Raw genomic sequence first — 25,240 nt, forward strand, 5'->3', positions numbered from 1 at the left:
CAAAAAGCTTTCCTAAACAAGATTTAAGGGCAGATCAGAGTATATATAATGGAGGATAAAGCATTTTTAATGCCCAATAAAGTATTTTATGTCTCATTTCTTTGAACACATAAAGCTAGTCTTCAGGGCACACTATCCAGTCTATTAAGACTGGAATGATAAAGCTGCCCTTTTATATGCCATATAGTCTATAGCAGATTGAATGCTGTGATATGAAGTGATGAATTAGACAGCTCAGTGTCACAAAGAGATGAAGCACTAGACAAGGCCTGGGCACAGCAAGTTAGCATGAGCTATTATGTTATAATCTTTGTACTATTTTCCTGTTATCTCTTTAAGCCGAAGCGATTCCACGGAGCCACAATCTCCTTCAGACCTTCTCCCCATGTCTCCAAGTGCATATGCTGTGCTGAGAGAAAACCTGAGCCCAACGACAATTGAAACTGCAGTATGTCCTCCCCCATCAATGTTGGTCTAGGGAATTTGCAATGAAACAAGCGTGACATGTGCATCACAAGGGTAGCAGCACGGTGCAGGCGCGGAGAGAGCGTGGTTACCAGCAGGAACTCAAAAGCTGCCTTGCTCAGTGCATGCTGCTGAGTGTGCAGATACTGAGAGCAAACACCTTAGCTTACTAGAATGGCTTTAATGTGTTTACCACAAAACCAGAGGGTCAAAGACCCCTGTACTTCTCCTCCTGGTGCAGCCATGAGTCACACCACTCCTTAGCTCTTTCCATATTATCAAAGGACACAAATAGCCAGGGGTTACAAGTCTATTTTGGTAGTTAACTTAAGAAGTTCACAAGTTTTAACTTTTCTTGATTGTTGCATTGTTGTGGCCTTTCCATTTAGAACATGAAGAACAATAGCATCACAGTGTTTTTTGCTTTTTTTTTAGATCTGAGTCACAATCCAATATTTAGGTATATGTCATATATACATTATAACGCACTAGAACATATATAACACATATAATACATTGTAACATTATAATATATGTTACTTGGGATGTGTTCTATTTGTTTCCATCCCCCAATGCTGTTAAAGGGTTCGACACCCCCAATTCACATAAGGTGAACATTCATCAGAATCCCTTGGAGGGGTCCAGATGCCCAGGAGAGTGACATCTGGCCACAGGTCCAATGGTATTCAGTTCTTCAAGACTCCAGAGATGGAAAGTCCAAGCCTGCCTTGGATGGCTTAACCCAGGGCTGGCTAACTTTAACTCACCAAGCCATTTATACATAACTGAACTTTTGCTACATTTTGCATCCATTTTCATATTATTTTTAGTCTGATGAATTTTTTTAATTAGTGTGTGTGTGTGTGTTTGTGTCTTGTGTTTTTTCTTGCCGAGCCACTTTGCCTGCCCTGTGAGTGGACTTCTTAACACAGTTTTTAATCTACTTAAATTATGCCTTTTATTTCGGGCTGATCAGCCCTAATTACTTTAATGAATCCTTAGTTAATTGGTAGAAAGATTACAGATTGTTTAGTAGACAAGAGTGTTTACTCTATCAAAACAGCAATTTATTTGCAAGACGGTTTCCTTAACAATCATTTCCGTTTCCATTTTTAGATGAATTCCCCATATTCTGCTGAATGACGGTGCAAACGGACACTTTAAAGAAGGAAGCAGATGAAACTGGAGAGTGTTCTTTACCATAGATCACAATTTATTTCTTCGGCTTTGTAAATACCAGTTTCTAGAAAATGGTAGGAAGTTGGAAGCTCTCTTCTCACTTGGTGCCACTCCCAGCAAGGAGCGCTGTGACTAAAATGCTAAAAAACCTGCAAGAAAAGACAGCTTTAAGAAACCAGTGTTGGTAACAATATAACAGAGGACTCCTTTGAAAACATTTGTTTCTGGTTTTATTTCTTAGGTGTTATTTATGACTTTGGCTCAGAAAGCTATGTTAACATTTCAGGGTGGGTCAACAATACGTAATCGTGCCTGAATTACTCAAAGCCATGGGAAGATTTAGCAGGAAACCCAGATAAGAATCTTCAAAGTAGATGTAAGATAGGGGAATGATGGGGCATGATCATCGGTGATTCACAGGGCTGCAGAGATGAATCGTGAAACCTCCAGATCGTCGGGCAGAGCTCATCACGTCTGTTATGCTCATAGCTCCTGGGATGGCTCTCTCAGTAGGAAAAGGATCCAGGGTCATTCCTGTGTGCGGGGCAAATGCACTAACATTGAAAGCCCTTCAAGTGGACCGATGGGTAAACGTCTTAGGAAACGAAGCCCAGGAAGCAAGTAGTACCCTGGACCTTGGATTCCTGACATCACTTGTAGGTTGCACAGTGTACATCTCTAGAAAATACTGGACTGGATAAGTTCAGGAATCCCTTTGTATTCCACTACTCTCTGGTCCTGTAAACTTAATCTGAGACTACAGAAGGGGTAAACCATTCCAGTCTCTCTGCTGGAGAGAAGGAAGGTGCTTAACTCACTAGCACTCCAAGTATATAAGCTGCAGGTGTACAATGGGCCTCTCTATGGGGTCTATGAGGTCATTGCTCACGCTGCCCATAGCAATCAGGTAGAATTTCTCAAGGCTTGAAAGAAGACACCTAATGTCTACCTTTGGCCTTAATGTCATATGTATATATGTGCACACATACATACTCGTACACGTACGTGTACACACACACACACACACACACACACACACACACACACAGCTTATAGACCGTTATCCATATCCTTGCTGCTTACTGAGTCCTTTATTCCTTTGCTGCTGTCTTAGGAGGTGTGTGATTGAGTAGGATGGTGTCAACCTGGAACTCGGCTTCCTGAAATTGCCTGAAACTGACAGTAGCATTGATGGAAACACTATACATTTGGGAATAATGGTTACTGCTTTGTTATTTCCTACCAAGAAATGCTCCACTGGGCTAAGATGTCAAAGGGGTTTTAGATACTTCTCATGCCCTGGAATGTATCAGAAGTACCACACACTCTTACCTACCTAGAAAGTTCTCAAAATAGAGCATGCTGACAAATGCCAAGGCTCCCTGTGTGCTGACAGCGATTAGGTGCTGTTTGTGCTAGACCAGAGAGTACACGGAAGCTGGTGGTTTGCTTTCTTTCACAGAGGCAGGAGTTACCATATGAGTTCAGTTTTTGTTTTAATTTAATCTAGCAAAATCAAAGTTAGTTATTTTTTAGGCTTAATTTTTATTATTTTCAATCATGTGTAGGGTGGGAATGTGCACAGAAGGGCATGTACCCTCAGATGCCAGGGGCATTGGTTCTTCCTGAAGCTGGAGTCACAGGCAGTTGTAAGCCACCTGATGTGGGTTCTAGGAACCAAACTATGGTCTTCTGCGAGCACAGTATATACCCTTAACCACTAGTCCACAAATCCAGGACTCTAGAGTTTCAAGATACTTCTCAAGTGAATCTTGTACTCCAGAGATTGTTTTTTTTCCAGGTGACAGGATTTGGCCAGAGGTGACCTGCAGATACCTGTTAAGTTCATTGTAAAAACTGGCCACATGAGCTACAAGCACAATGGAATGGAATAGGTCATATTTCTACCAAACTCTTTCACCACATTTTTCTCCTTTTAATTGCAATTTAGTTTAGACTGCTCTAAAAGTACTGTGCACTATAAGGCTCCTGCAACAGGAACTTTTCCTTCACGGTTCCAAAAGTTGAAGTACAAGATCAGGTGGCAGCAGGGGCAGGTTCTCCCTCTTCCAGTTGTAGAGAGGCAACACTTCACCTTCTTGTGTCATCATACAACAGAGAGGGAACTGGAAACTCATCGAGGGTGACAATCCCATTTCTGAGAGTTCATCTTCGTGGTAGCCTCAGAGCCTCTGTGACCAATTCCCGGACAATAGCAAGGAGGGAAGAGTCCATCACGGTGGGGGGACACGTGGAGGAGCAGCTCCAAAGGATCGCAAGGACAAGGCTGTTTGCATTGTGGCAGAAGAGACAGAAGAAAAAGCAAGCCAAAACTCAGTAGATTTAACCTTCAAAGGCTTACCTTCTCCAGCTAGGCTCTACCTCCTAAAAGATTCATAACTTTCAAACGAGTGTCCAGGACCAAACACTCAAAATAATTTGGTATAGATTTAAACCTTAATATGGCCTAGTTACCACCTACATCATTTAGAACAACAATTTTAGCATAAGAACTTGGAAGACACCTTCAGTCCATAACAAACCGATGGCAAATAAGATGCATTTAATGAAACAAGATAGGTTTGATTTCTAAACATTTTCCTTCTCTTTTCATTGATCCCAGACCAATTACAGAGTACACATTTTTCAAATCATTTTTAATATAACCATTTGGACTAGGGAAATAGTTCAGTCAGTAAAAAAATTTTTTTTGCAAGTGCCGGGCCTTAATTTAAGGTCACACACACACATACACACACACACACACACACACACACACACCCCTTCTGATTCTGGCACCCATTTGTAATCTCAGAGCTGGGGAGGCAGAGAAAGGTACATCCCTGAAGCTTCAGAGAGCCTCTCACCTAGTAGGTGAAGGCCAGGCCAGTGAGAGACTTTTCAGGGAGAGGTGGCCAGCACCTGAGGAATGACACTCAGGATTGTCCTTTGGCCTCCGTGTGAGTGTGCAAATAACCAATTCTTCACCTCAGATGGTTCAGGATGCCTATGCACTCCTTGTAGTAGGAGCTAATAGAATTTTGGGCCAAGTATAGGACTTTTCTGTACATGAATAGATAATGACATAGTCCAGACTTAGCAAATTGGGTGCTGCTCACACCTACTCCAATTCCTGACACAGGGTAAATATTTTTTTTTAAGTTGGCCCTGCACATATAGTGATCCAACTGCATTAAAAAAATCTGGCTTGTCAGTATAACTAATATCCAATAAAAATATACAATAAAATTAACTTTTTACCATGTCAGTATGAACTCTAACAAATCCAGAGTTATGGAATCACCACTGGAAGGCATGGACCATACCTGTCTGGATCCTTATGAAGAGGATGCTACAAAATGTGGTAAAAGTCTTCTCACCGGATAACTTCTTTTGTAGACAGAGCCCCATTTAAAATCAGTGGAGGGCCAGTGCAAAGGTTCAGTGCGTAGAAACACCACACCACAGAGCCTAACAGTTCAGTTCTGAGAACCCACATAAAAACTGTAATACAGCAGCTGGCATCTGTAAACTATGGCAATGCAGAAGGCAATACAGAGACGGATTGTGTAGGAACTCAAAGGTCAGCCTGGAACATGCAGCCTGGCAGAAACAAGAGAATCCTCTTCAAAAAAAAAAAAGATGGGAAGAGAAAACTTACTCCTGAGAGTTGACCTCTGAGCCTCAAAGATGTGTATACACATGCAACTGCACTCACGCAAGCAAACATCATAGAAGAAGAAGAATTAGAAAAGCAAGCCTTCACTCATGCTTGAAATCTCCGAATAACTCGTAACACTCCGCATTTTACTGGAGTAGATGAACAGAATTCAGGGAGTCATAAATACAAGCAGCAAAACCCATAGCTTTATTTCCACTAACTTCTAGCTGACATTAGAATTCCATCATTTTTAAACTAAGAGCAGCGAATTATAAAACATACCACCTTTATATCATATTACAGTAACTTCATTATTACATAGTTCCCTCAAAATATTGAATATGCTAAGCACACTTTAGAGATTATGATAGTCAGCCCCACTGCTAGATCTTATTTAGGGCCACTAGTCAAAAAGCACTTACACTATGTCACAAAGGTGATTTCAATCTGGTTTTATGTGTCACCAAGTTCACTAGATATATATTTCAATATAGCCATTTTCTTTCTTTAATCTTTTGAATTTTATTTTATTTAACTAAAGACATTATTCTTTAAAGATGTTCATAGGCAATAGTATATTTAACACTCTACCTCCGAATAAGGACAATGACTTAGCAGATCTTTCTGAAGTCTGTGAAGCTTCACCTCACCCCCCTTCAGCTACATTCTCTCAGTTTTCTAATCTTGTTGTGTCTACTCTCTCCTCTCGATAATGGTCACACAGGCTTCAGGCTCTGAACAGCCTTCCTGCCAAATGTTCCTATGTGTCAGCACAAGAAAGGGTTCAGGCTGTAGCTCCCTCTAAGTCCCCAGCATCGTGGTCCCTCCTTGTCATTGAGCTCCTTGGCTGTCTTCTCTGCATGCACAGTGAGAGAGTCCAGTCAGCAATACTATCCCTAGAGTCCTGCACAATCTAAGCTTAATGAGCAGCTAGTCAGTGTTTGGATACAAGAAAAACAATGGTTCCTTTCTTCTCTTTGTTGCTTGGTTGGTCTCTTTATAAAAATGGACAAACTCCAAATTCATAAAATAGTCTCCTTTTTACCATCCTATCCAAACAGCAAACCTGTTTTTGACACAGCACAGAGAGAACTTCCTCTCAATTTTACTTTTTTGCTGAAATTCTGAGCTCTGATAAATGATCTACAGTCATAGGCATCAACTCTCCTCAGCTTCCCTTTGATTTAGGTATCTCCCAGGAATACCTAACAGTTCCCATGTCTGCCCACTTGAAGATGAACCCAGTGTCCTGAAGCATTCCCTAACTGCCTTCATTAAACTCATGTGCGCTGCTACTCATGCAAGGCCCACACAACATTCTCTTCTGTCAGGACTGACAGTCATTGCCTTAAACATCTCTTGTGCTACATATGTGAAGAAATATAGAAACCATCTACACGGGGTAAGCAAGAATTGAGTGTGGGGGCGGGATATAAAGAAATGGCCACCGCCTCACTCTCTGTTGGGAAGTTTTTCAGAATACATATGCACAGGATCAGTGGGCCTAAGGGCCTGTGGTAAGCTCTGCATGGCTGAATTAACCTGTGATTTCTACCCCCAGTGTTAATGATAGTAATTCATTAGAATTAGTTCTGAGAACTGCTCTGTATAAAGTATTGCCCTTCCCATCTGAGTTACAAAGATTTCTGTGTCCATTTGCTTAATTCTCTCATGGTGAGCATACAGTGTCATTTACAGGAGAGATGGTGTCCTGAAATTACCATGTTCTGGTGAGGAAAAATGAATATAGAGGGGGCAGATTTAAAAAGTGTTATGAGGGTTATAAAACAGCCATTGGAAGAAGTCAGCAGCGAAGGCCTCTTCTAGGAAGTGACTCAGCTAAGACCTAAAACATGGCAGGGGGCCAGTCCATGAACTCTGCCTGCTAAAAACTTGGGGATATTTCAGGAACCAAAGGAAGCCAGTGGCAGAGAAACCCAAATCATGTAGGACCCACTTTGGGAGAAAGCTAAAGGCTCTGCATTCTATTGTCAATGTTGGAGAAAGCCAAGAGAATTTTAAAATGTAAGAGTGGTGGTATAAAGTTTGTTTCTTCATTATATCTGTTTTTGCTCAAATGAAAATATAACAAGGACTCTTTTGAAAAGAACTTGCCACCCCTGCAATTCCTCTGCATGGAATGGCTTCTACAGGGCAGGCCATTTAGGGACTTTGTTTTTGAGTTCCCTGAATGACTGTTGCTTCAAAATTCTTAGTTGGGGGCTGGAGAGATGGCTCAGTGGTTAAGGGCACTGACTGCTCTTCCAGAGGTCCTGAGTTCAAATCCCAGCAACCACATGGTGGCTCACAACCATCTGGGATGGGATCCGATGCCCTCTTCTGGTGTGTCTGAAGACAGCTACAGTGTACTCATATATAATAAGTAAATAAATAATAAATAATTTTAAAAAATAATCCTTAGTAGGTTTTGCTTAGTGCCACATTTTCATTTTGCCCTGGGCTCTGCATACTATACAGCTGCTCCAGTTTTTTAATGTGGGAAAGAAATGTCCTTTTGCCTTGTGGGATTTATGTATAAACTGTATGTTTATACATACCCGTGTGGAAGTCCAGTGTGTATGTGTGTTGGGGGAGGGAGGGGAGGACCAGCTAGGCAGGTCCTTTAGCATACTACCAAGACTGGCATCGAGTTCACCTAAGTAGGTTCTTAGTAAAGGAAAGCTACAGAATCTCAACCCCTCTGCCTCCCCAATTCAGTTAAGTCATATATATGGCAAGCAAGGGGCCAAACTGGTTTTTGTCAGCCAAAGTCAGAATAATTTTCCAGTGACTAAGCTATCCTCCTCCCTTTGTTGTTCTCCCATACTGCTTTGGTGATCACCCTGGATGGCTGAGAGAATGAAAACATCAAGAAATGGTTGATTAAGGCCCATTTAGGCCTTGAGCAAAAAAGCTGCCCACACCCCCATCCCTGGCTGTGGGTCCCGGCTCAGGATGTGAGGCTGCCACTGTGCAAGCGTGGAAGGAAGGGCCACGAGAAAAATGGGAATGGAGAACGAGGACCCTTCGCTTCCTTCAAGTCACTAGACAAGCACTCAACCTCAGCTTTCCCCACGCAGGACCGACCTTTCCATCGTCCTGAGTCTGCGCAGTCCGCGGCGCAGAGATGGGGGGCGGGGCGGACAGGCTGTGGGAAACCCCCGGGCCCGCGCCTGCGCACTGCCTGCCGGCATTGCTTTCGCTTTTCGATTTCCTCTCAAAGCAGCAGCTTCTCGGTGCCGGCTGAGTTCCCAGAAAGCACGTGGTGCGGCTCTTCCCAGCAGCCGCCTCCCTCCCGCCGCAGCTTGCTGAGCGCCCGGCCGCAGCGTCCCTAGTGGCGAGCGCAGCCCTTGCAGCCCGCGGGGTCCTAAAGCAAAGCCTGGCTGTTTCTGAAAGATTCAAGGACATTAAAAAAAGGGTGTGCATGCGATCCAAGACTTTAACAGTAACATTTTAGGATATTTTCAGTGGGTGTATTTTTTTTTACGTTTGCAGAATTTTTACAATACAGACTGCCTTTTATTCTTAGCTGTTAATTGGATATTTTCCAGTGTCTTTGTCAGCATAACTTTGGTATTCTGTCATATGAATTGTGCTTTAGTCAGCTAGAAGACTTTTCAGTGATACAAATGGAGTTTTGGTAACAGTGCCCTGCAGCACAAATCTTTTATCCATACTGGATCATTTTCTTATGATAAATTTCCTATAAATCCAAGAGCATTGTAAAAGTTTTAACAGTCTGACTGGATCTTCTACACTATAACCTTTAAAAATATATTGATTATTTTTATGTGAATATGTGCAGTCCAGCATGAATTTATGTGTGCCAAGTATCCTCAAAGGCCAGAAGGTGTAGGATCATCTGGAACTGAAGCTGGGGTTACAGATGGTTGTATGAGTTGCCTGATGTGGGTTCTGGGTACTCAACTCCAGCCCTCCCTAAAAGCACACTATGTTCTTAACCACTAAGCTATCTCTCCATCCTCAATATTATAATCTTTAGTAGAATTTTGCACGTTGTACCACTTGTAGTTAATGGAAAGACTGTAGTTTGGCAGTACATGGCCATTCTCCAAAGAGTGTATTGGGAAGAAAAATATTGTGTGCACACAGCAAGTTTGAAATATAACATGTACCTTGTGTTTTCACAAGCTGCAAGATACAGGGCTCCTATAGAATTGCTATGAGCTGAGAAGAAAACCAACACCAAGGTAAGGTATTATACAAAATCGAAAACCAAAGAATTAAAAAAAACTGTGTATTTCCAATGCGTTCAACCATATTCCAGGTAAACAAAAAGGGTGTATATCCAATGAAGTGACATTCTGGGGCTGTATGGTGCCAGTTTCAAGACTTACAACTGGCCAGGGAGGGTGAGAAGGCAGTGGCAGGCATTCTTAGAAATTCCAGTAGATAGACATTTTGATTATAGCAATATTACTAACAAGAAGGTATAGCTAAATTAGAACATGCCAGATGAGAAGCAAGGGGAAGTCTGTAAACATTTTACCATAAGTTTATTTGTTGGCTATTTAGCTGCCACAGGGTGGAAGAAGAAAGATCCCAGATCTAACAAGTTCTGTGGATGAGGGTGTCTTACACACACAGTATAAGGTGTTCCTTAAAGAGATGCTTCAGGAGGCTGTGGGGAGGCTGTGGGGAGGCTGTGGGGAGGGGACTAGGGCTGTTCCACTTGGGAGTTTTCATTTTAGAATTCAGTTCTTGGATGTTCTGCCGCCCACCCTCCACTCCCTACCCCCAGCACCACCGCTGTAAGATCTGTCTCAGTGATCTGGTTTATAGCACGTGTACAACACATGCACCTCACCCTCCAACCCACTGTGGCAAGGCAGCCATTTAATATTTAATATTGCTAGTGAGACTAGCAATGGTGGGGAGCAGAATTGTGCTCCACTGAGTCACGCCTGTCAGATCTTGCCTGAGTTTTCTCACAAATCTAAGGCCTAAGCCTGGAGAACAGTATGGACCCAACACCATTGACCCACATAGTCATCCTCTACTCCTCAAAAGGCTAGCCCGACTGCTCCAGACGTGGCAGGACTCTGAGACTCTGTAATGCTAGATCTGTAATGACACGATGCCTGATATTGTTCAAAACAAGTCACCAGTCAGCCCTGGATTCAAAGGTTAAAGGAAGGGTTCTCTCCATCTGCTAAGGAAGTACACAGTCACATTCCAGAGAGGTGTAGATGACAGAGAAGACAAGACCATGGCCACTGCTGAAAGTGTGGACCAGAAGATCCTTCCTGCACAGTCCTTGGTAGGACTGTGTAAATGATAGTATCTAGACATTTGCCTTGCCTGGCTGCATTAATATATATATATATATATATATATATATATATATATGTATATATATATATATATATATTCCTAGTTACTGTGAATATGTGTTACTATAAATGCTTTGCACAATCAGATAGATATAATCAATATAAGTGAGTAAGCGTGGAATACAAGAAGTGGTGAATAAGTAATAGCAATGATCTTGGGCTTCCCCCCCCCCCACAAGAAAAAAATAAATGTTCACTAAATGAGAGATTTAGAATGGTTCTGAGTCTTCCCCTGTAACATCATGTGTTGGAGTCATTCCAGTGCCTCCGTTACTCCTTATACAACGTGGTTCCTAGGTTCTCATCACCACGACTTTCTTTTGTGTCCATACCACTTCAGGCACAGTAAATCATAACTTTCTTTTTACCTGATGTTTCTGGTTGATTTCTAGTAACTATAGGGACTCTTGTCATGTCTTGACCTTCTTTTTCAAATCCAATGCGAGTCTTTGTATTTGCAGTTTTAAATTTACAGCCCGGGTAAGAAGCCTAGCAGCATCCCAATCTTTTAAGGTTATTTAGAATGATTGTTTTGTCATTTGTCAAGTAGCCATTTCAGGGGAGTGGAGGGGACCTCACAGAGACACAGTGGAAGCCAACACTGGACCGTTCTCCAGGTGGCAGGCTCTAGAGGGTTCCATGAGCTTCTCTTTCCTGGATCAGGTTGTGGGAGCAGCTGCACCATTTCTTGGCACAGGGAAGAAGCAAACAAGAGCAAACAGATGCCAGAGAATGTGGTAAGTTTTAGGCATCAGGACTTCTGGAAGAAGTCATAAGCCCGAGGCAGAACACAGAGAGAACTGCTCTACTCTCAGTAAACCCATGAGACTTTAGGAAGAAAAGGAAAAAAATTAGAAAAATGATAATTCACCAGACATGGCATTGTGTTTTTTAGTGTTGTATCTTTTGCCTACTTGATATTGTGACAAAGATTCGGTTTCCCAAGTCCAACGTTGTATGATAATATCCTGTGTTTACAAATTTCTTTCTTCTAGGTTTCTGTTTTGGTTTTGGTGTGGTTACTCTTTGTTTGCTTTAGTTTACATGTTTTACCTTCTAAACTTTGAGAATATAATATACTTAGAACATTTCTCTTTTTCTTCTCTCCAGGCTCTCCCATCTGCCCCTCCCTGCTCTCCTTCACAAGCATGACCTTCCTTTTTCACTAATTGTTCTTATACGTGCATAGCTTAAGGAGAATCTCTTCTTTTAGCATAGTGCTACTTGTTTGTATATTTTTAGAGCTGACATTTGGGGCACCGGATAACAAATTGCCGCGCTCTTCCCTGGGTAAGAGCACTCCGGCTCCCAGGTTTCCTCAGTGGCCTGTAGTTCTTTGAGGAGGATTGAGACATAGTGAGACAGGCTTTCCCCTGACCAGTTTAACAGCTGATGTCTTACACGGTGGTACCTACAAAATAAGAAAGTGATTTCCTTCCAGAAACTGTAACTCTTACAGATAATAAGACTTGGACACTTCAAAAATATGAAAACCTTGAGAGAAAATATAAACAAATGTGATTGGGTCATTAGACAACCACCAAACAGGAAGAAAGGCAGGGACATTTGTGGACGATCTTGACCAGGAGTCAGTTCTGTGATGCCTTTGTGAGGGTGCACGTGTGACAAGAAAATAGACTATATCCATCTATAAAGGCTATAATATACGTGCACACATATATACACATCCTTGGGAAATTACTTAGATCTTTTGCCAACTAAAGTGGTGCTGTTCAAGGCATGATTCAAATTCCATCTGTTTCAAGGAAACAATTGATTCTCTAGGTGTGCATTCTAAGAAGACCTAGTTGGTCCTCTGTGATATCTATGTAGAAAAGTGACATTTGATCTGAGGGGTTTTTGTTTGTTCTTTGGTTGGTTGGTTGATTTTGGGTTTTTCAAGACAGGGTTTCTCAGTGTAGCCCTGGCTGTCCTGGAACTCACTCTTTAGACTAGGCTGGCCTCGAACTTACAGGAATCAGCTTACCTCTGCCTGCTTAGTACTGGGATTAATGCTGTCTGCCATCAGCACCCAATTGATCCTAGATTTTAACATGAGTTAGTGACTCCTCAAAGAATTTGAGAATACAGATGTTGGCTTAGAGGACTTTTCAAAGAGAACACTGCTGGTGAGAAGATTGAGTTTGGGGAAAGAGTTTTGCTTATTCAAAGAATAAAAATGCTGTACTAAGCAATGAAAACAGAGTAGCACAAGCTGAGATTAAAGAAAGTGATAGGGGAACATGGCTTTAGAGAATATATTGAGAAATTTGAATTGTCTAAGACCAAGCAAGAAAAGCCATCATGAAATTTTTAGATTGGCATGACATGATCAGCATTGCAATTAGATTTAAAAAAAAATCACCCAAATGAGTGTATGGCAGATAAATTAAAAGGGAGTGAAAAGCCAAAGTCAAGCAGTCACCAGAAAAGCCACAGCAATGATCCAGGTAAGAGGACGGGGTGGTGGAAGAGGTAGAAACAGGAGCTAGACCAACCGAGGCTCGAGGACCAAGTGTCCGGGACTAAATGGGCAACGTCTATGGCTTGGCCCTCATCCGTTCCAGACTAAGACGGGGTATGAGGAGGAACCTGTGTTTTGAGTACAGTTGGTTTACAGACTCAGTAGATATCCAAGGACAGGGTAACTGTGACACTTGGAAGAAAGCAGTGGGTGTGTATACATCTAGGAGTGCTCCAGGACATGGAAGTTACAGGGACAGTCATCAAAGGCACAACGGGAGAAGGGTAGATAAGAGACTCACATTCTGGTTTAGTAGTTTAATAATGGAGATGGGGGACAGAGGGATGTCCTGCGAGAAAGGAAGAAGCAAAGAGGTCCTGTCATCATGATGGCTAAGCGGGACAAAAGTTTCGGTAATGGAGGTGTCAATTGTGTAAAGCTTTATTTTTCTTAAACATATTAGTTAGAATTATTTATTTTATTTCATGACATTTTTGTTTTGCTTGCGTGTATGTGTACTTCTTGCAGGCTTGGTTGACGTCAGTGGAGGTCCGAAGAGGGCACTAGACTCCTGGAACTGGAGTTGGGAACCATTACGCAGGCACTGCAAATCCAAGCCCTGTCCTCTGCAAGAGCAAGTTCTCTGTAGCTGCTGAGTTAAAGGCAAGTATTGAATGTTTTCAAATTGGTAAATTAAGCTCCCTGGCTTTAGTAGCGTGAAGGTTAATCTCTAGTCCCCAATTCTGAATCCCGCAGTGATGCGCCTACTTAATGCAGGATCTCCAAGACTGAGCTTGCGCAAGCCTATAGTTTCCAACCTTGTAAACACAACCCCCTGTCTGCGGTTTGCACCGCACAGCGGCGCCCCAAGTTTCGCACGCCGGGTAGGGAGCGCGCGGACCAGGAAGGCCAAGCAGCCGAGGGGGGGGGGACGGTGCGCTGATGGAACAGCCGGCCAATCTCTGCCGCTGATTGGCTGAGGCGGAAGGAGGCGGGACGCCCTCTAGCCTTTTTTCCTGCCCGGTACTTTCGGTTTTCAGCGCCGAGTCTGTCAAAGCTCCCTGGAGACCTCCGGGACCGCGCCCCTCAGACCCACTTGGGACACTGCTGAGCGGCGCAGAGAGATTTGCCCAGACTCGAGCTCCTGCGTGCAGTGAGTGAGTGAGAGCCAGGTGCGGATCCGGGTGCGGGTGCGGGTGGAAGTGGGGCGCCCTCTCCTCGGACCTGGGGTCTGCTGCCCACAGGTGACCTGTCATCCCGCAGAGAGAACGCCAGGAGCCGGATCGCTTGCCCAACTCTTGGCGCTGCTTGGCTCTCTTATCCTGCCGTTCTCACTTCTAGGGTAAAATGACTTGTGCAATAGACATTTCTCCCGGAAGACACTGCACCTTCCCGCTTAACCTTTGCTCGCCTTGCCTCCAGCCCCTTTCCACCACTGTAACATTTTCTTCTTTTTGCAGTCGTTTCAGCTCTGCTCCATACCCTGAGCCGGCGCCACGCCGCCGCGCATGCAACTGGCATATAACTTGCTGTGTGTGGTGATTGCTTGTGTTGAATCCCGAACCTGCACCCGGAGACAGCCCAGTAAGTCTACGTGGGAACGGAAGCATTTGGAATCTCAGTATGTATCAGCCCTTACCGGTTTTCTGAAACTTAAAGGTGGTATTTAGGTTCCGCAGAACCACTAATGGTATAATCACTATCTAAAATACTCCCGAACACTACCTAAAAGTTTAGGGATAGGTGAATGGATGGGTGAAGATTGCTTTTATCTGGCAGGAATGACTTGAGCCCTGATTGATCAATGAGGACTCAGACTTGTAGGTTCATCATGGGGTTTGCCTTTTGCTTTCCTACGCCTTCTGATACATACAAGGTTTCAGCGGAACAAACGGTTCTGTGCTCAGTAACACTTAGGCTATATGCCCGGCGCTGTAGGGTCCAGAGGACGCTGATAGCAAAATATATCCCCTCAGAGGCTCTGATGCGTGCAGACAGCAAGCTTCCTGTGGAAAGTTCATGCGCTAAAAACCGTGCAAATGGCAGCCTGGTACAGGCCAAAGAAAGTTATGTGTGGGAGGGATAGACAGTTTTAGGAAGAAGTACCATCTATACGGAATTCTGCTAGATTGTTGGAAACAATGTGGTCTGTGCAGAACGGGCTAGACCGGGAGGATAGAATGTTTGTTGGAGGCATGAAAACAGGAAAGAGCCAACTCCAGACTCTGAGCCAGGTGTTTAAGGACTGTCTTGCCAGTCTCAGGTTTACAGACATGCCACAGTGGTGGGCTGGAGTCCTTTCCAATGGTATTTGAAATGGCGGCTTGCTTTGTAGTGTAGACATTTCCTTATTATCCTTTGAAGGGGCATTTGTGCAGCAGACATGACTTCATTCCTGCACATGAGTGTTTGAAAACAAGTATTTATCCATACAGTCCCATATGCTCCATCAGAGTACAGACCTTTCCTCAGAGGTCTGGCGCTACTACAGTCTCCCACTCTGAATTGTGGTGGTGCCATTGTGTAGTGGTGTGTATCCCGTTACATGATTGTCACAGGTAACTTGTTTCTATCTCAAGACTTCCTTAATTTAGGGATTGCTATAATTTTTAACCTTTAGGATTACAATATAAAAACTGACTTCATGTTTATCTGACGAGACAAATATTACTTTATTCTTTCAAATGGCATTTGGCAATGCTGTATGAAAAAAAAAGACATTTCTTTTTCTGAGCCAGTGACTCACTGTGTAGCCTCAGAAGCGCTCAGTATTCATCTCAGGCTGACCTTGAACTTGTGGCCTTCTTGCCTCAGCTTTCCCAAGTGCTATGAGTTCAGGTGTGGTCTTGAACATGGCTTACTGCAGGTAGTTCTAGCTGTGCAAGTATGAGAACCTGAATTTGGATCACCAACATTCAAAAGAAAAAAGGCAGGTATAGTGACATGCCTCTGTGACTTCAGTGTTGGGGAGCACAGAGTTTGCTGGCGAGCTTGTCTCAAAAAAATAAACTGGAGAAAAGATTGAGGCTGATATCCTGATACTAACTTTGACCTCGACATGTGTCTGCCTGTACAACAAACATAAAACACATTAAAAAAATCACTATTGAGATTTGGGACTTCTTTGTGCCAGATTTATTGTTTACTGGAGGCACAAAAGAAAAACTATTTCTTTTAAAATGTGTTTAGCAAAAATACTTTATGAATCATAACTATAAAATGTCACCTTAATCGAAAGAGATGGTTCAGTGGGTAGAAGGTCTTGCTGCCACACTGGAGGACTTGATCTTGTTCCTAGGACTCCCAGGTGGAAGGAGGAAACCTGCTCCTGCAGGCCATCCTCTGACCTCCACGTATGTGGTGGGGCACATGTGTACACATACCCAAGCGCACATACAATAGGTAAAATGGAATAGTCATAAAATACCAGCTTTCCAATGCACTATAACTTGCAGATAAAGCTTTAGGAAGTGCTTGTGAGCTATCTTAATTCTAATAACTACTTGCTTGATTAAAAAAGTATCAATTTGTTCTTAGAATAATATTTACTGGATACCTAATTTGTCCGTGACATTGTTCCATCTCCCTTTCTTCAGACAAAAAAAAAAAAAAAAAAAAAAAAGAGAGAGAGATAAGAAGGTACAAGAGGGAATGTGTGATGGGTCAGGGTGATAAATACACTGGAGAAAATCATATCGGAAAAGGGGAGTGTTTTCTAAGGCAGAGATGGTTAGCATGGAAATAAACTACCAGAGTATCTGCCTAGACATTTGAGTAAACACCTGAGGGTATATTTTCTGTAGAAGGAAAAAAAAAAAAAAGGTGATTCCAAAACTCAACAAAAATATTGGGTATGGATACGATTCAGGTAATGCTTTTCAGAAACCAACAGGATGGAGGTTCTCAACCTGTGGGTCACGACCTCCGTGACAAGGCTCTAGCCTCGAAAATATTTACATTACAACTCATAAAACGGCAGTTATGAAGTAGCCCCGAGAGTAATTTAATGGTTGGGCTCCCCACAGCATGAGGAGCTGTACTGACGGGTCCGGGTGTCAGGAAGGTTGAGAGGCACTGGGAGAGAGAGAGGCTTCGTCTGGAGCTGCAGCTATCCGTTCACACGCATGTTCTTTCTGCAGAGGATGTCACAGTGGTTCGAGCTTCAGCAGCTGGACTCCAAGTTCCTGGAGCAGGTCCACCAGCTGTACGATGACAGTTTCCCCATGGAAATCAGACAGTACCTGGCCCAGTGGCTGGAAAAGCAAGACTGGTAAGGAAAACTCGCTGGCTAGGGAGTAGAGTTAATGCCTTAAAAGTATTTGTTGATGAAGTAGCTTGGAGATGTGTTTACAGAACGTGACTATCACCAGTGGCCATAAAACCAAATTCTTTAGCCATTAAGTACTTTCCAGTCTGTTTTAAAACATATTATTTGCAAATGGCAAAATTTTTAAATGATCTGAAAATATTTGACATAGAAAGCTCAGACCCCTGCTGACTCTTTTCTTTCTGGAGATAAATACCACAGACAGTTTTTTCTGTACAAATGTCTGGCACTTCCTATACTTTTTTCATGTCAGTTGTGTGTGATAGAAACACTACGCGAATTGCTAATAAAACAAGGTCAGGTTAAAACGCAAAGCTAAATTCCCGCTGTTGTAGGGAGCACGCTGCCTATGATGTCTCGTTTGCGACCATCCGCTTCCATGACCTCCTCTCACAGCTGGACGACCAGTACAGCCGCTTTTCTCTGGAGAATAATTTCTTGTTGCAGCACAACATACGGAAAAGCAAGCGTAATCTCCAGGTACGGACTGGCTTTGAGCCTCACTTGAAGTGTCTCCGCTGACTTAAAACCTTTTCTTTATTTGGACTCAGCAGCAGATGCTACTGAGTGCACGCTCACTGGGCATTGAAAGAAGTTACAGAAGTACAGATACACTCTCTTTATGTGGCTGATGTGTATAAATAAATAACAATATCAATTCTTTTTATAAACGCAAAAGAGTTTTCAGGGTTAAGTTAAAAAAATGGCTAAAAATTGTTACTATTAGAGGGATACAGGACTCACATGTGTTACTATAATGCACTGCAGAATGTTTTGATTTTTAATAAACCATTGAAATGTTCAGAAAAAAAAATTGTTACTATTTACATCAAGGCTTCATTTTCAGAACAGTGAGCTATGGTAACACATTAAGCCCCAAGAAATTCCAGTGATCAGTTTGGTCTTGGTCCTTGTGGGTCCAAGTGAAGAATTTCCAGGAAGGTTTGGCTCCTTCAAGCTTTGCTCGTAACTGGGTGACTAGACTCGCTTTGCTTTGCTCCTGGCAGACTTGTTTTCCACGGCAAGAGAAAGCCAAAGAGCGATCTAGAATTCAGGACCCTCAGCTATGCTCCCAGTACACACTTGGCCTCACTGCCATGTTTATTCTGCATTGCAGAATTTTCTCATTTTAACAGAAATGAAACACAACCAAGCATTTCACCCTAGGTAATTGGGAGCATTTTCTTTTGTTTTGTTTTTGGACCTATCTATGAGTTTATATCAGTGAGAAGGGACATTAGATTACGTTTGTAAAACTTTGCTCTTGTGCAGGCTGCTCGGTGGCAACTTGGTTTAAAGAGCATGAGTGCAGTACTTTGCAAAAATAGCTTTGACAGTGAAAACAGAAAAATTGAGATGAATATCTTTGTTCTGGTTAAAAGTTCAGTTGTACTTCAGTTCCTGTGTTGAGGAATTAGTTAAGGACTATCATGGATAGTTCTTATGTTGTGTCTATATCCTAAAAGAAGATAATTGTCTTCAAGATGTGCAAGAGGATGGATACTAGAGTATTGATGAAGAAGTGTAGGTATGACACAGGGATCAGAGTGCATGTTTAGTCTGCCTGAAGCTTTGGCTTTGGCATTTAAATGTGATACTGTCCCCAACCCTCATGATCCACGTGTGAAAAGATTTTCCTTACACAAGTCAGGAATTTATTGATAATACACTTAAAAATTATTTTTAAACAAGTCTCTGATACACTTGTAACTCTACTGTTTATTAAAGGTGAAATCAATTTTACTACTGGTTAATGAAGTCTCTGTCTAATATAATACATTTAAAGCTCTATTAACTTGACACTGAAGGGGACACTTGCCCATTTGAGCATATGGCTATGGCAAGCCTTGCCCTTCTTCTGAATCCCCCCTGCCTTGCTAAAATCCCATAGATTACATTCTTTAAGCCAGTGCCCAAGGTCTAGTTCCTTATTTGGCCACTTCTTCCTCCTGAGGCTGACTACCAAGGTCCAGCTATCAAAGTATTGAAGTCCAGCAATCAACCCCCCTTTGGCTGCCCTAATTAACATGCTCAACTAAAGTTAAACACCTCATCCTGGTACAGGGTTTCTGTAATGGGAGTTTTGGCTACACCACTCTGAGGCACCTGCCCAGGAGCTATCTCAGATCTGTGGATGAAAGACACACACATTAGCTCAGTTTTAACCTGCCTTACTGGCTCAGTGTCTGGGTTCTTCTAAGCCTCCTGTGGCTAGCGTGCCCTTACCTTTACTCCTTGCTCAACACCTCTGAATCTGCCCTCAGCTTAGTTGCACAATTACCTTCTGTGAAGCCCATTGGTCTTGCTGCCCAAGGTGCTTTTGGGATGCCCTTCTGTGGTCTGCTTCCCCTTTCTGCCTGCATTTTGGAAGATCTCCCCTGCAGTTCCGAGTCTGTTCTGTCTCTCCTTCAAGAATCTCGATTCTTTTCCTCCTCCCTGCTAGCCTGTGGGAACCTGGAAGTCCTGCCTCTTTCTTTCTGCCCTGCCATTAGCCGCTGGCATCTTTATTGATTGATCAAGAACCAATTGGGGGCAGAGACCTTCAGAACCACTCCTCTACAGGTTTCCCCTTTACCTTTATAAAAATCACCATTTTCCTATGGGCCACATCTGTCTCTTCTCTATCCAGAGGCAGACCTTTGTCCCCTCCTAGGATAAATACCCCTCCCCCTCTCTTGTTCCCTTCCCCTTCTCCCTCATCCTTTTTTTCCTGTCTTTGTCTCTTATTCCCTGTTCTTTGTCCCTCTGAGTCAAATAAATCTTTGTGCTGAGAACTTGGTTTAGGAGAGTCCCGAGACAATACTAATCACTGCAGTTACAGGTTTGGAATGACAGTAGGAACATATCAAAAGCTCTGTTTCCTATAAGTAAGCCATTATGTTATTATAAGGCCAGAGATCTTTGTATGTAGACTCAAACCATGCAGTTAATCACATGCAGAACTATTGAAGACCCTGTGGCTCTGTGATGTATGGAGGCAGGTGCTGTGCACAGCATCCATGGCTGTGCACCAAGTCTGTGGTGGAGTTGAATGGTGTAGCCCAGAAAGCACTGCCAGTGTCCACCCTGGACTCCTTGTGTGTCTGACTTAATTACCCACAGTTCTGCATATCTGAAAGCTTTTCACTGTTGCCAAGATTTCTATGATCCTCAAATTCTATTCCGTTATGACCCACAGTTATTCTGCGATTTAATTTTTTCCTAACCTGTATCTAGTGTCCTGCCCAGCAGGACCCAGTTATTCGTGGGTGCCAGGGGGACCGCAAACCTGGAAGAGAAATGGGCAGAAGGGAAAGAGAAGCGGAGACCAAGGAGGGGTTCCTGTCAAGGTCTCAGTTTATTAGGCTGAAACGCCAGGTTTTAAGCACACAACAAGGGAAATAGAGAGGGGTTGAGGGGAATTAACAAAGAACAAAGAAGTGGGCATCTGGGGACCTGAAGGCCGAATTCAGACTGCAGGTGGGAGGCACTCTGAGTCTATCTCTGGAATGTAGAATCCCCCTTAACAGCCTTGGGTGTCAGGCTGGGCTCAGCACATAACTCAGGTCCTTGGAAGTCTTGGGAGTCAGGAAGAGATAAGGAAGAGGGGACTATAATTCAGCTTTTTACAGCCTCAATTGCCAGGAAGGGAATAGGGAGGAGGGGGTGATGACGGGCTCCTTAGCACAAGGCCATTTGGCTTGTTAGGGTGGGAGACTGTGAAAGGCTTACTTTCTCACAGTATCGTCTCCAACAATCTAGGATAACTTCCAAGAAGATCCCGTACAGATGTCCATGATCATCTACAACTGTCTGAAGGAAGAAAGGAAGATTTTGGAAAATGCCCAAAGATTTAATCAGGTACTTGGTTCTCAGTGGACGCTAGTGGTTAGAGGTGCACTGTCTGCTTCACAGGTAATCCCAAGGCCTCTCTCGAGACACAGAGGGATACACACTCTGATTTTATAACTTCAGGAAGCAGAGGCAATCAGAACCAGAAGTTTTCTAGAACTGAGCATTAAGAAAGGTCGTTGTGTAATGGAGTCCATTCCCAGTGAGGAAAATGGCACGTGGGTGTAAGACGCTAAGAGCAAAGACTATGCCTCGTTCTTTAGGTCAAGGTTAGGAAATTCTCCTACAGAAACGGAAGCAGGTACTCTTGCAAAGGGGTGGCCATGGAAGGTATGCTCAGAGTTCATGGCAGTGGGGAAAGCACATAGGTCCAGGCTCTGTTCTGTGACACTGAATAACCAAGGATGACTCTACGGCTGTGACTTAAGTCACATGCACAATGGTAATGCTGTCTGCTGAAGGAGAAGTCAGAGAAAGACAGGAAACAGGGTGGCCATAGGATACAACAGATTTGGAAGGGGAGGAAAAAACTAACAGGAAAATAAAGCTTCATTTTTAAAAAACAGGATTAAGACACTTGTTTATAAATGTTTATGACGTCAAACAGCAGATGTGTCAGAGTTGTAGTCTGATGTCTGGGGTCAGGGTTTTGCCAGGCATCCTGTAGGCCTTTTCGGCATCTGAGTGCAGCGAGGTTTTTGAGTTGCAGTGACATTTGTATTTCTTTCTTGATATGTTCGAGAACAACAAGATGGGCAGGAAACCATTATGGTCTGAGTTCCTCTGACACGGCCATTTCAGCAGTGGAAGGGGAATGCAGAGGACACAGCAAAGTCTGTGCAGATAATGCCAAGTGAACTGTGTCACAGTGGGGAAAGATGGAGAACAATGTAATGCTGACGAAGGCCTTTCTCTCTGCCTTCGAGAGCATCTGTCACATTCCTGGGGAACCGCCCTTGGGCATTTAGGTAACTGTTCCTCTACCACAATGAAGACACCTTGATGCATTCAGTATGTAAATATCATTTGTGGTAAACTCAAGGAATGGTTCCTCTGGTACCTCCCCTAAAGAGCAAAGCTTCGCATCAGCATTAGAGCAAAGCTGGCTGCGTTGAATCCTTTCAGAGGATGCCTGTCTCACAGCTGGCATGCATGTAAGAGCCTGCAGAGGAAGTTTTTTTTTTTTCCTTTTTTTAATTAGGTATTTTCCTCGTTTACATTTCCAATGCTATCCCAAAGTCCCCCATACCCACCCACCCCCCAATCCCCTACCCACCCACTCCCCCTTTTTGGCCCTGGCGTTCCCCTGTACTGGGGCATATAAAGTTTGCAAGTTCAAAGGGCCTCTCTTTCCAGTGATGGCCGACTAGGCCATCTTTTGATACATATGCAGCTAGAGACAAGAGCTCCGGGGTACTGGTTAGTTCACATTGTTGTTCCACCTATAGGGTTGCAGTTCCCTTTAGCTCCTTGGGTACTTTCTCTAGCTCCTCCATTGGGGGCCGTGTGACCCATCCAATAGCTGACTGTGAGCATCCACTTCTGTGTTTGCTAGGCCCCGGCATAGTCTCACAAGAGAGAGCTATATCTGGGTCCTTTCAGCAAAATCTTGCTAGTGTATGCAATGGTGTCAGTGTTTGGAAGCTGATTATGGGACGGATCCCTGGATATGGCAATCACTAGATGGTCCATCCTTTCGTCACAGCTCCAAATTTTGTCTTTGTAACTCCTTCCATGGGTGTTTTGTTCCCATTTCTAGGAAGGGGCAAAGTGTCCACACTTTGGTCTTCGTTCTTCTTGAGTTTCATGTGTTTAGCAAATTGTATCTTATATCTTGGGTATCCTAAGTTTCTGGGCTAATATCCACTTATCAGTGAGTACATATTGTGCGAGTTCCTTTGTGATTGGGTTACCTCACTCAGGGTGATGCCCTCCAGGTCCATCCATTTGCCTAGGAATTTCATAAATTCATTCCTTTTAATAGCTGAGTAGTATTCCATTGTGTAAATGTACCACATTTTCTGTATCCATTCCTCTGTTGAGGGGCATCTGGGTTCTTTCCATTTTTAATCATGGGGGAATCCTCACCCTAACAGTAGGCAAGGAAGGGTCTCCTTGTATTTCAGATAGACTAGCAAGGACGGCTGGTAGCAGAGCTTGGCAGAAGGATAGACTGCCACCTTTGCAGATTGGCATGGCACTCTTCGCTTTTGGCTGTCAGCCTAGAGTGGGCATAGCAGACAACCAGAGCAACCTCTGCTCTGTCACAGCAGCCCCACCCTGGCTGGTCACTGGAACTTGAAGGTTTGCCCGCTTTTGAGCTCCTGTTAGAAAGTCCATGGCCTGTGGAGAGCTAGCGTTGAGCCTCCCAGATGAGGAGGGTTGAGCACTTTGCCAAGGCCTCTTTGGGGGTGGGGTGGAGTGGGACTCCATAAAATGGGAGGCCCAGCAGGCACCTTCCCACAGTGCTCTGGTCTAACAGTTCTTTGCTATTTCCTCACTGCTGAGGTTAAGGGGTTTTCATCCTTACGTTTGTATAAACAGGATGACAAGCCTTGTTTGTGATAGAAAGCAACGCAGTTTGGAGGACAAAGGAATCGGTGGGGTGTAAATAAAACACTTGCGTGTGTGGCTCCAACAGGTGGAACAAGTTAAATTCGCAAAATTCTGAGTCTGTTCAGAGCATCCCAAGAGCACAGGATTATGTAGATATGTTGACACAGAAAGCCTGTTACTGTTCTTCTGTTCCATGTATGCATGCCTGTGTATGCATGCACCTGCATGTTGAGGCCAGATGAAGACATGGACACATTTGCTGGTTTCCTTGTCACCCTCCACCTTATTCTTTTGAGACAGGATCTCTCATTAAACCTGCAGTTCTCCTTAGGTTTACCTGGCCATGACTTCTCGGGATCTGCTTGTCTCTAGTAACAGTTTTAGAAAACAAATAAGTTACATTACACACATTTTTCTAGAAGGCTCTACATGCTTCACTGCTTTGGATACTTCTATGGTTGCAGTGTTCCTGGGTTGTTAAAAGGAAAATAAAAACAAAAGCAACAAAAAAACCCACCTCATCTAAAACTAATAGTACTGTAAAAAGCGCAGAGTTGTCTTGATGATACTGGCATTAAGTGAGATGATACTGGCATTAAGTGAGTACCTGTGTGGTCCCAAAGAAGCCATTTCTTACAGGACACAGGGGTAGGGCAGAGGAGTGGAGGCAAGATGGAAGTACCAGAGTCACGTGACTGGATTGAAGCAGGAGGGTTGCAGGGCTCCACCTCACTCCCCAGGCTTCTCCACTAAGCAGCACACGCAGTGAGGCAGATGTCAGGGAGTGTATCTCATTCGTAACATGACCTCCACTTCCCTGGTCTCCTTGGGTAGGCAGGAGCTTTCGTTTGGAGCCACACAAGGAAGTGGCTCAATTCTTTGTGGCCAGAGGAGCCCCTTTCATCACATGTTGATGTGACATATATACGGGACTGAGGGTGCCCGTCCTTTGCACATACTTCTGATACTGACAGCAGCCAGATGTCTCATACTCCTCCTGAAATGAAAGAAAACTTTCTGTGGAGCTTGATAACAATCAGGGCAGGAAACAGTTACAGACCAGATTTGCTTATTTGCTTGTGAATGTGCATACAACATATGCAGGAAAATCCTAGTGAAAAGGCATGGGGCATAATTAAGTGCTACAATTCTGCATCATCACCAAGTAGGGTTTATGACAGGGGACAAAGGCAGACCATGACTAGGAAATCCGTTGGTATAATCCACTATCTTACTGGATACCTTTGCTTCTCTTCAAAGATGTTAGAATTGGTGGATTTCTCATTGATGTACTGAGATACATGCATACATACATGCATGCATGCATACACACACACACACACACACACACACACACACACACACATTTGTATCTTCCTCATGTCATCGTGTTCTACAGACAG

The 25,240-nt window shown here is 43.5% G+C and overlaps 2 protein-coding genes and 1 long non-coding RNA gene across 14 annotated transcripts in view; 2 read left to right on the top strand and 1 right to left on the bottom strand.

The window, feature by feature from the left end:
* The window catches only part of Stat4 (signal transducer and activator of transcription 4), a 120,084-nt gene extending 118,223 nt beyond the window's left edge, over positions 1 to 1,861 (top strand). For all 4 annotated transcript variants that reach the window (XM_006495815.2, NM_001308266.1, XM_006495816.1 and 1 more), the window contains 2 exons: positions 340 to 448; positions 1,582 to 1,861. In XM_006495815.2, coding sequence (XP_006495878.1) covers positions 340 to 448; positions 1,582 to 1,608 — 136 coding nt within the window. In that variant the 3' untranslated portion in view covers positions 1,609 to 1,861. The remainder of the gene's footprint in view (positions 1 to 339; positions 449 to 1,581) is intronic.
* On the bottom strand, positions 1,847 to 8,562 carry Gm31812. Its single transcript, XR_373397.4, has 3 exons — positions 8,393 to 8,562; positions 2,981 to 3,931; positions 1,847 to 2,178 (listed from the first exon to the last, which is right to left on the bottom strand). It is a non-coding gene; the product is annotated as a predicted gene, 31812 (long non-coding RNA).
* Positions 8,563 to 14,109: 5,547 nt separating this feature from the next.
* Positions 14,110 to 25,240, top strand: part of Stat1 (signal transducer and activator of transcription 1) — a 42,428-nt gene continuing 31,297 nt past the window's right edge. For 2 of the 9 annotated variants that reach the window (XR_003954298.1, XM_030252467.1), the window contains exons 1-5: positions 14,162 to 14,280; positions 14,584 to 14,707; positions 17,263 to 17,393; positions 17,786 to 17,930; positions 21,192 to 21,290. Coding sequence is in view for 7 of the 9 variants with exons in the window: in XM_030252467.1 (XP_030108327.1) it covers positions 17,266 to 17,393; positions 17,786 to 17,930; positions 21,192 to 21,290 (372 nt within the window). In the remaining 2 variants the exon portion in view is untranslated. Of the gene's footprint in view, positions 14,466 to 14,583; positions 14,745 to 17,262; positions 17,394 to 17,785; positions 17,931 to 21,191; positions 21,291 to 25,240 lie in introns of all 9 variants that reach the window. The other 7 variants (NM_009283.4, NM_001357627.1, NM_001205314.1 and 4 more) reach the window with 7 other exon arrangements.

The sequence above is a fragment of the Mus musculus genome, chromosome 1 (genome assembly GCF_000001635.26).
Source record: "Mus musculus strain C57BL/6J chromosome 1, GRCm38.p6 C57BL/6J".
NCBI classification, from domain to species: domain Eukaryota; kingdom Metazoa; phylum Chordata; class Mammalia; order Rodentia; family Muridae; genus Mus; species Mus musculus.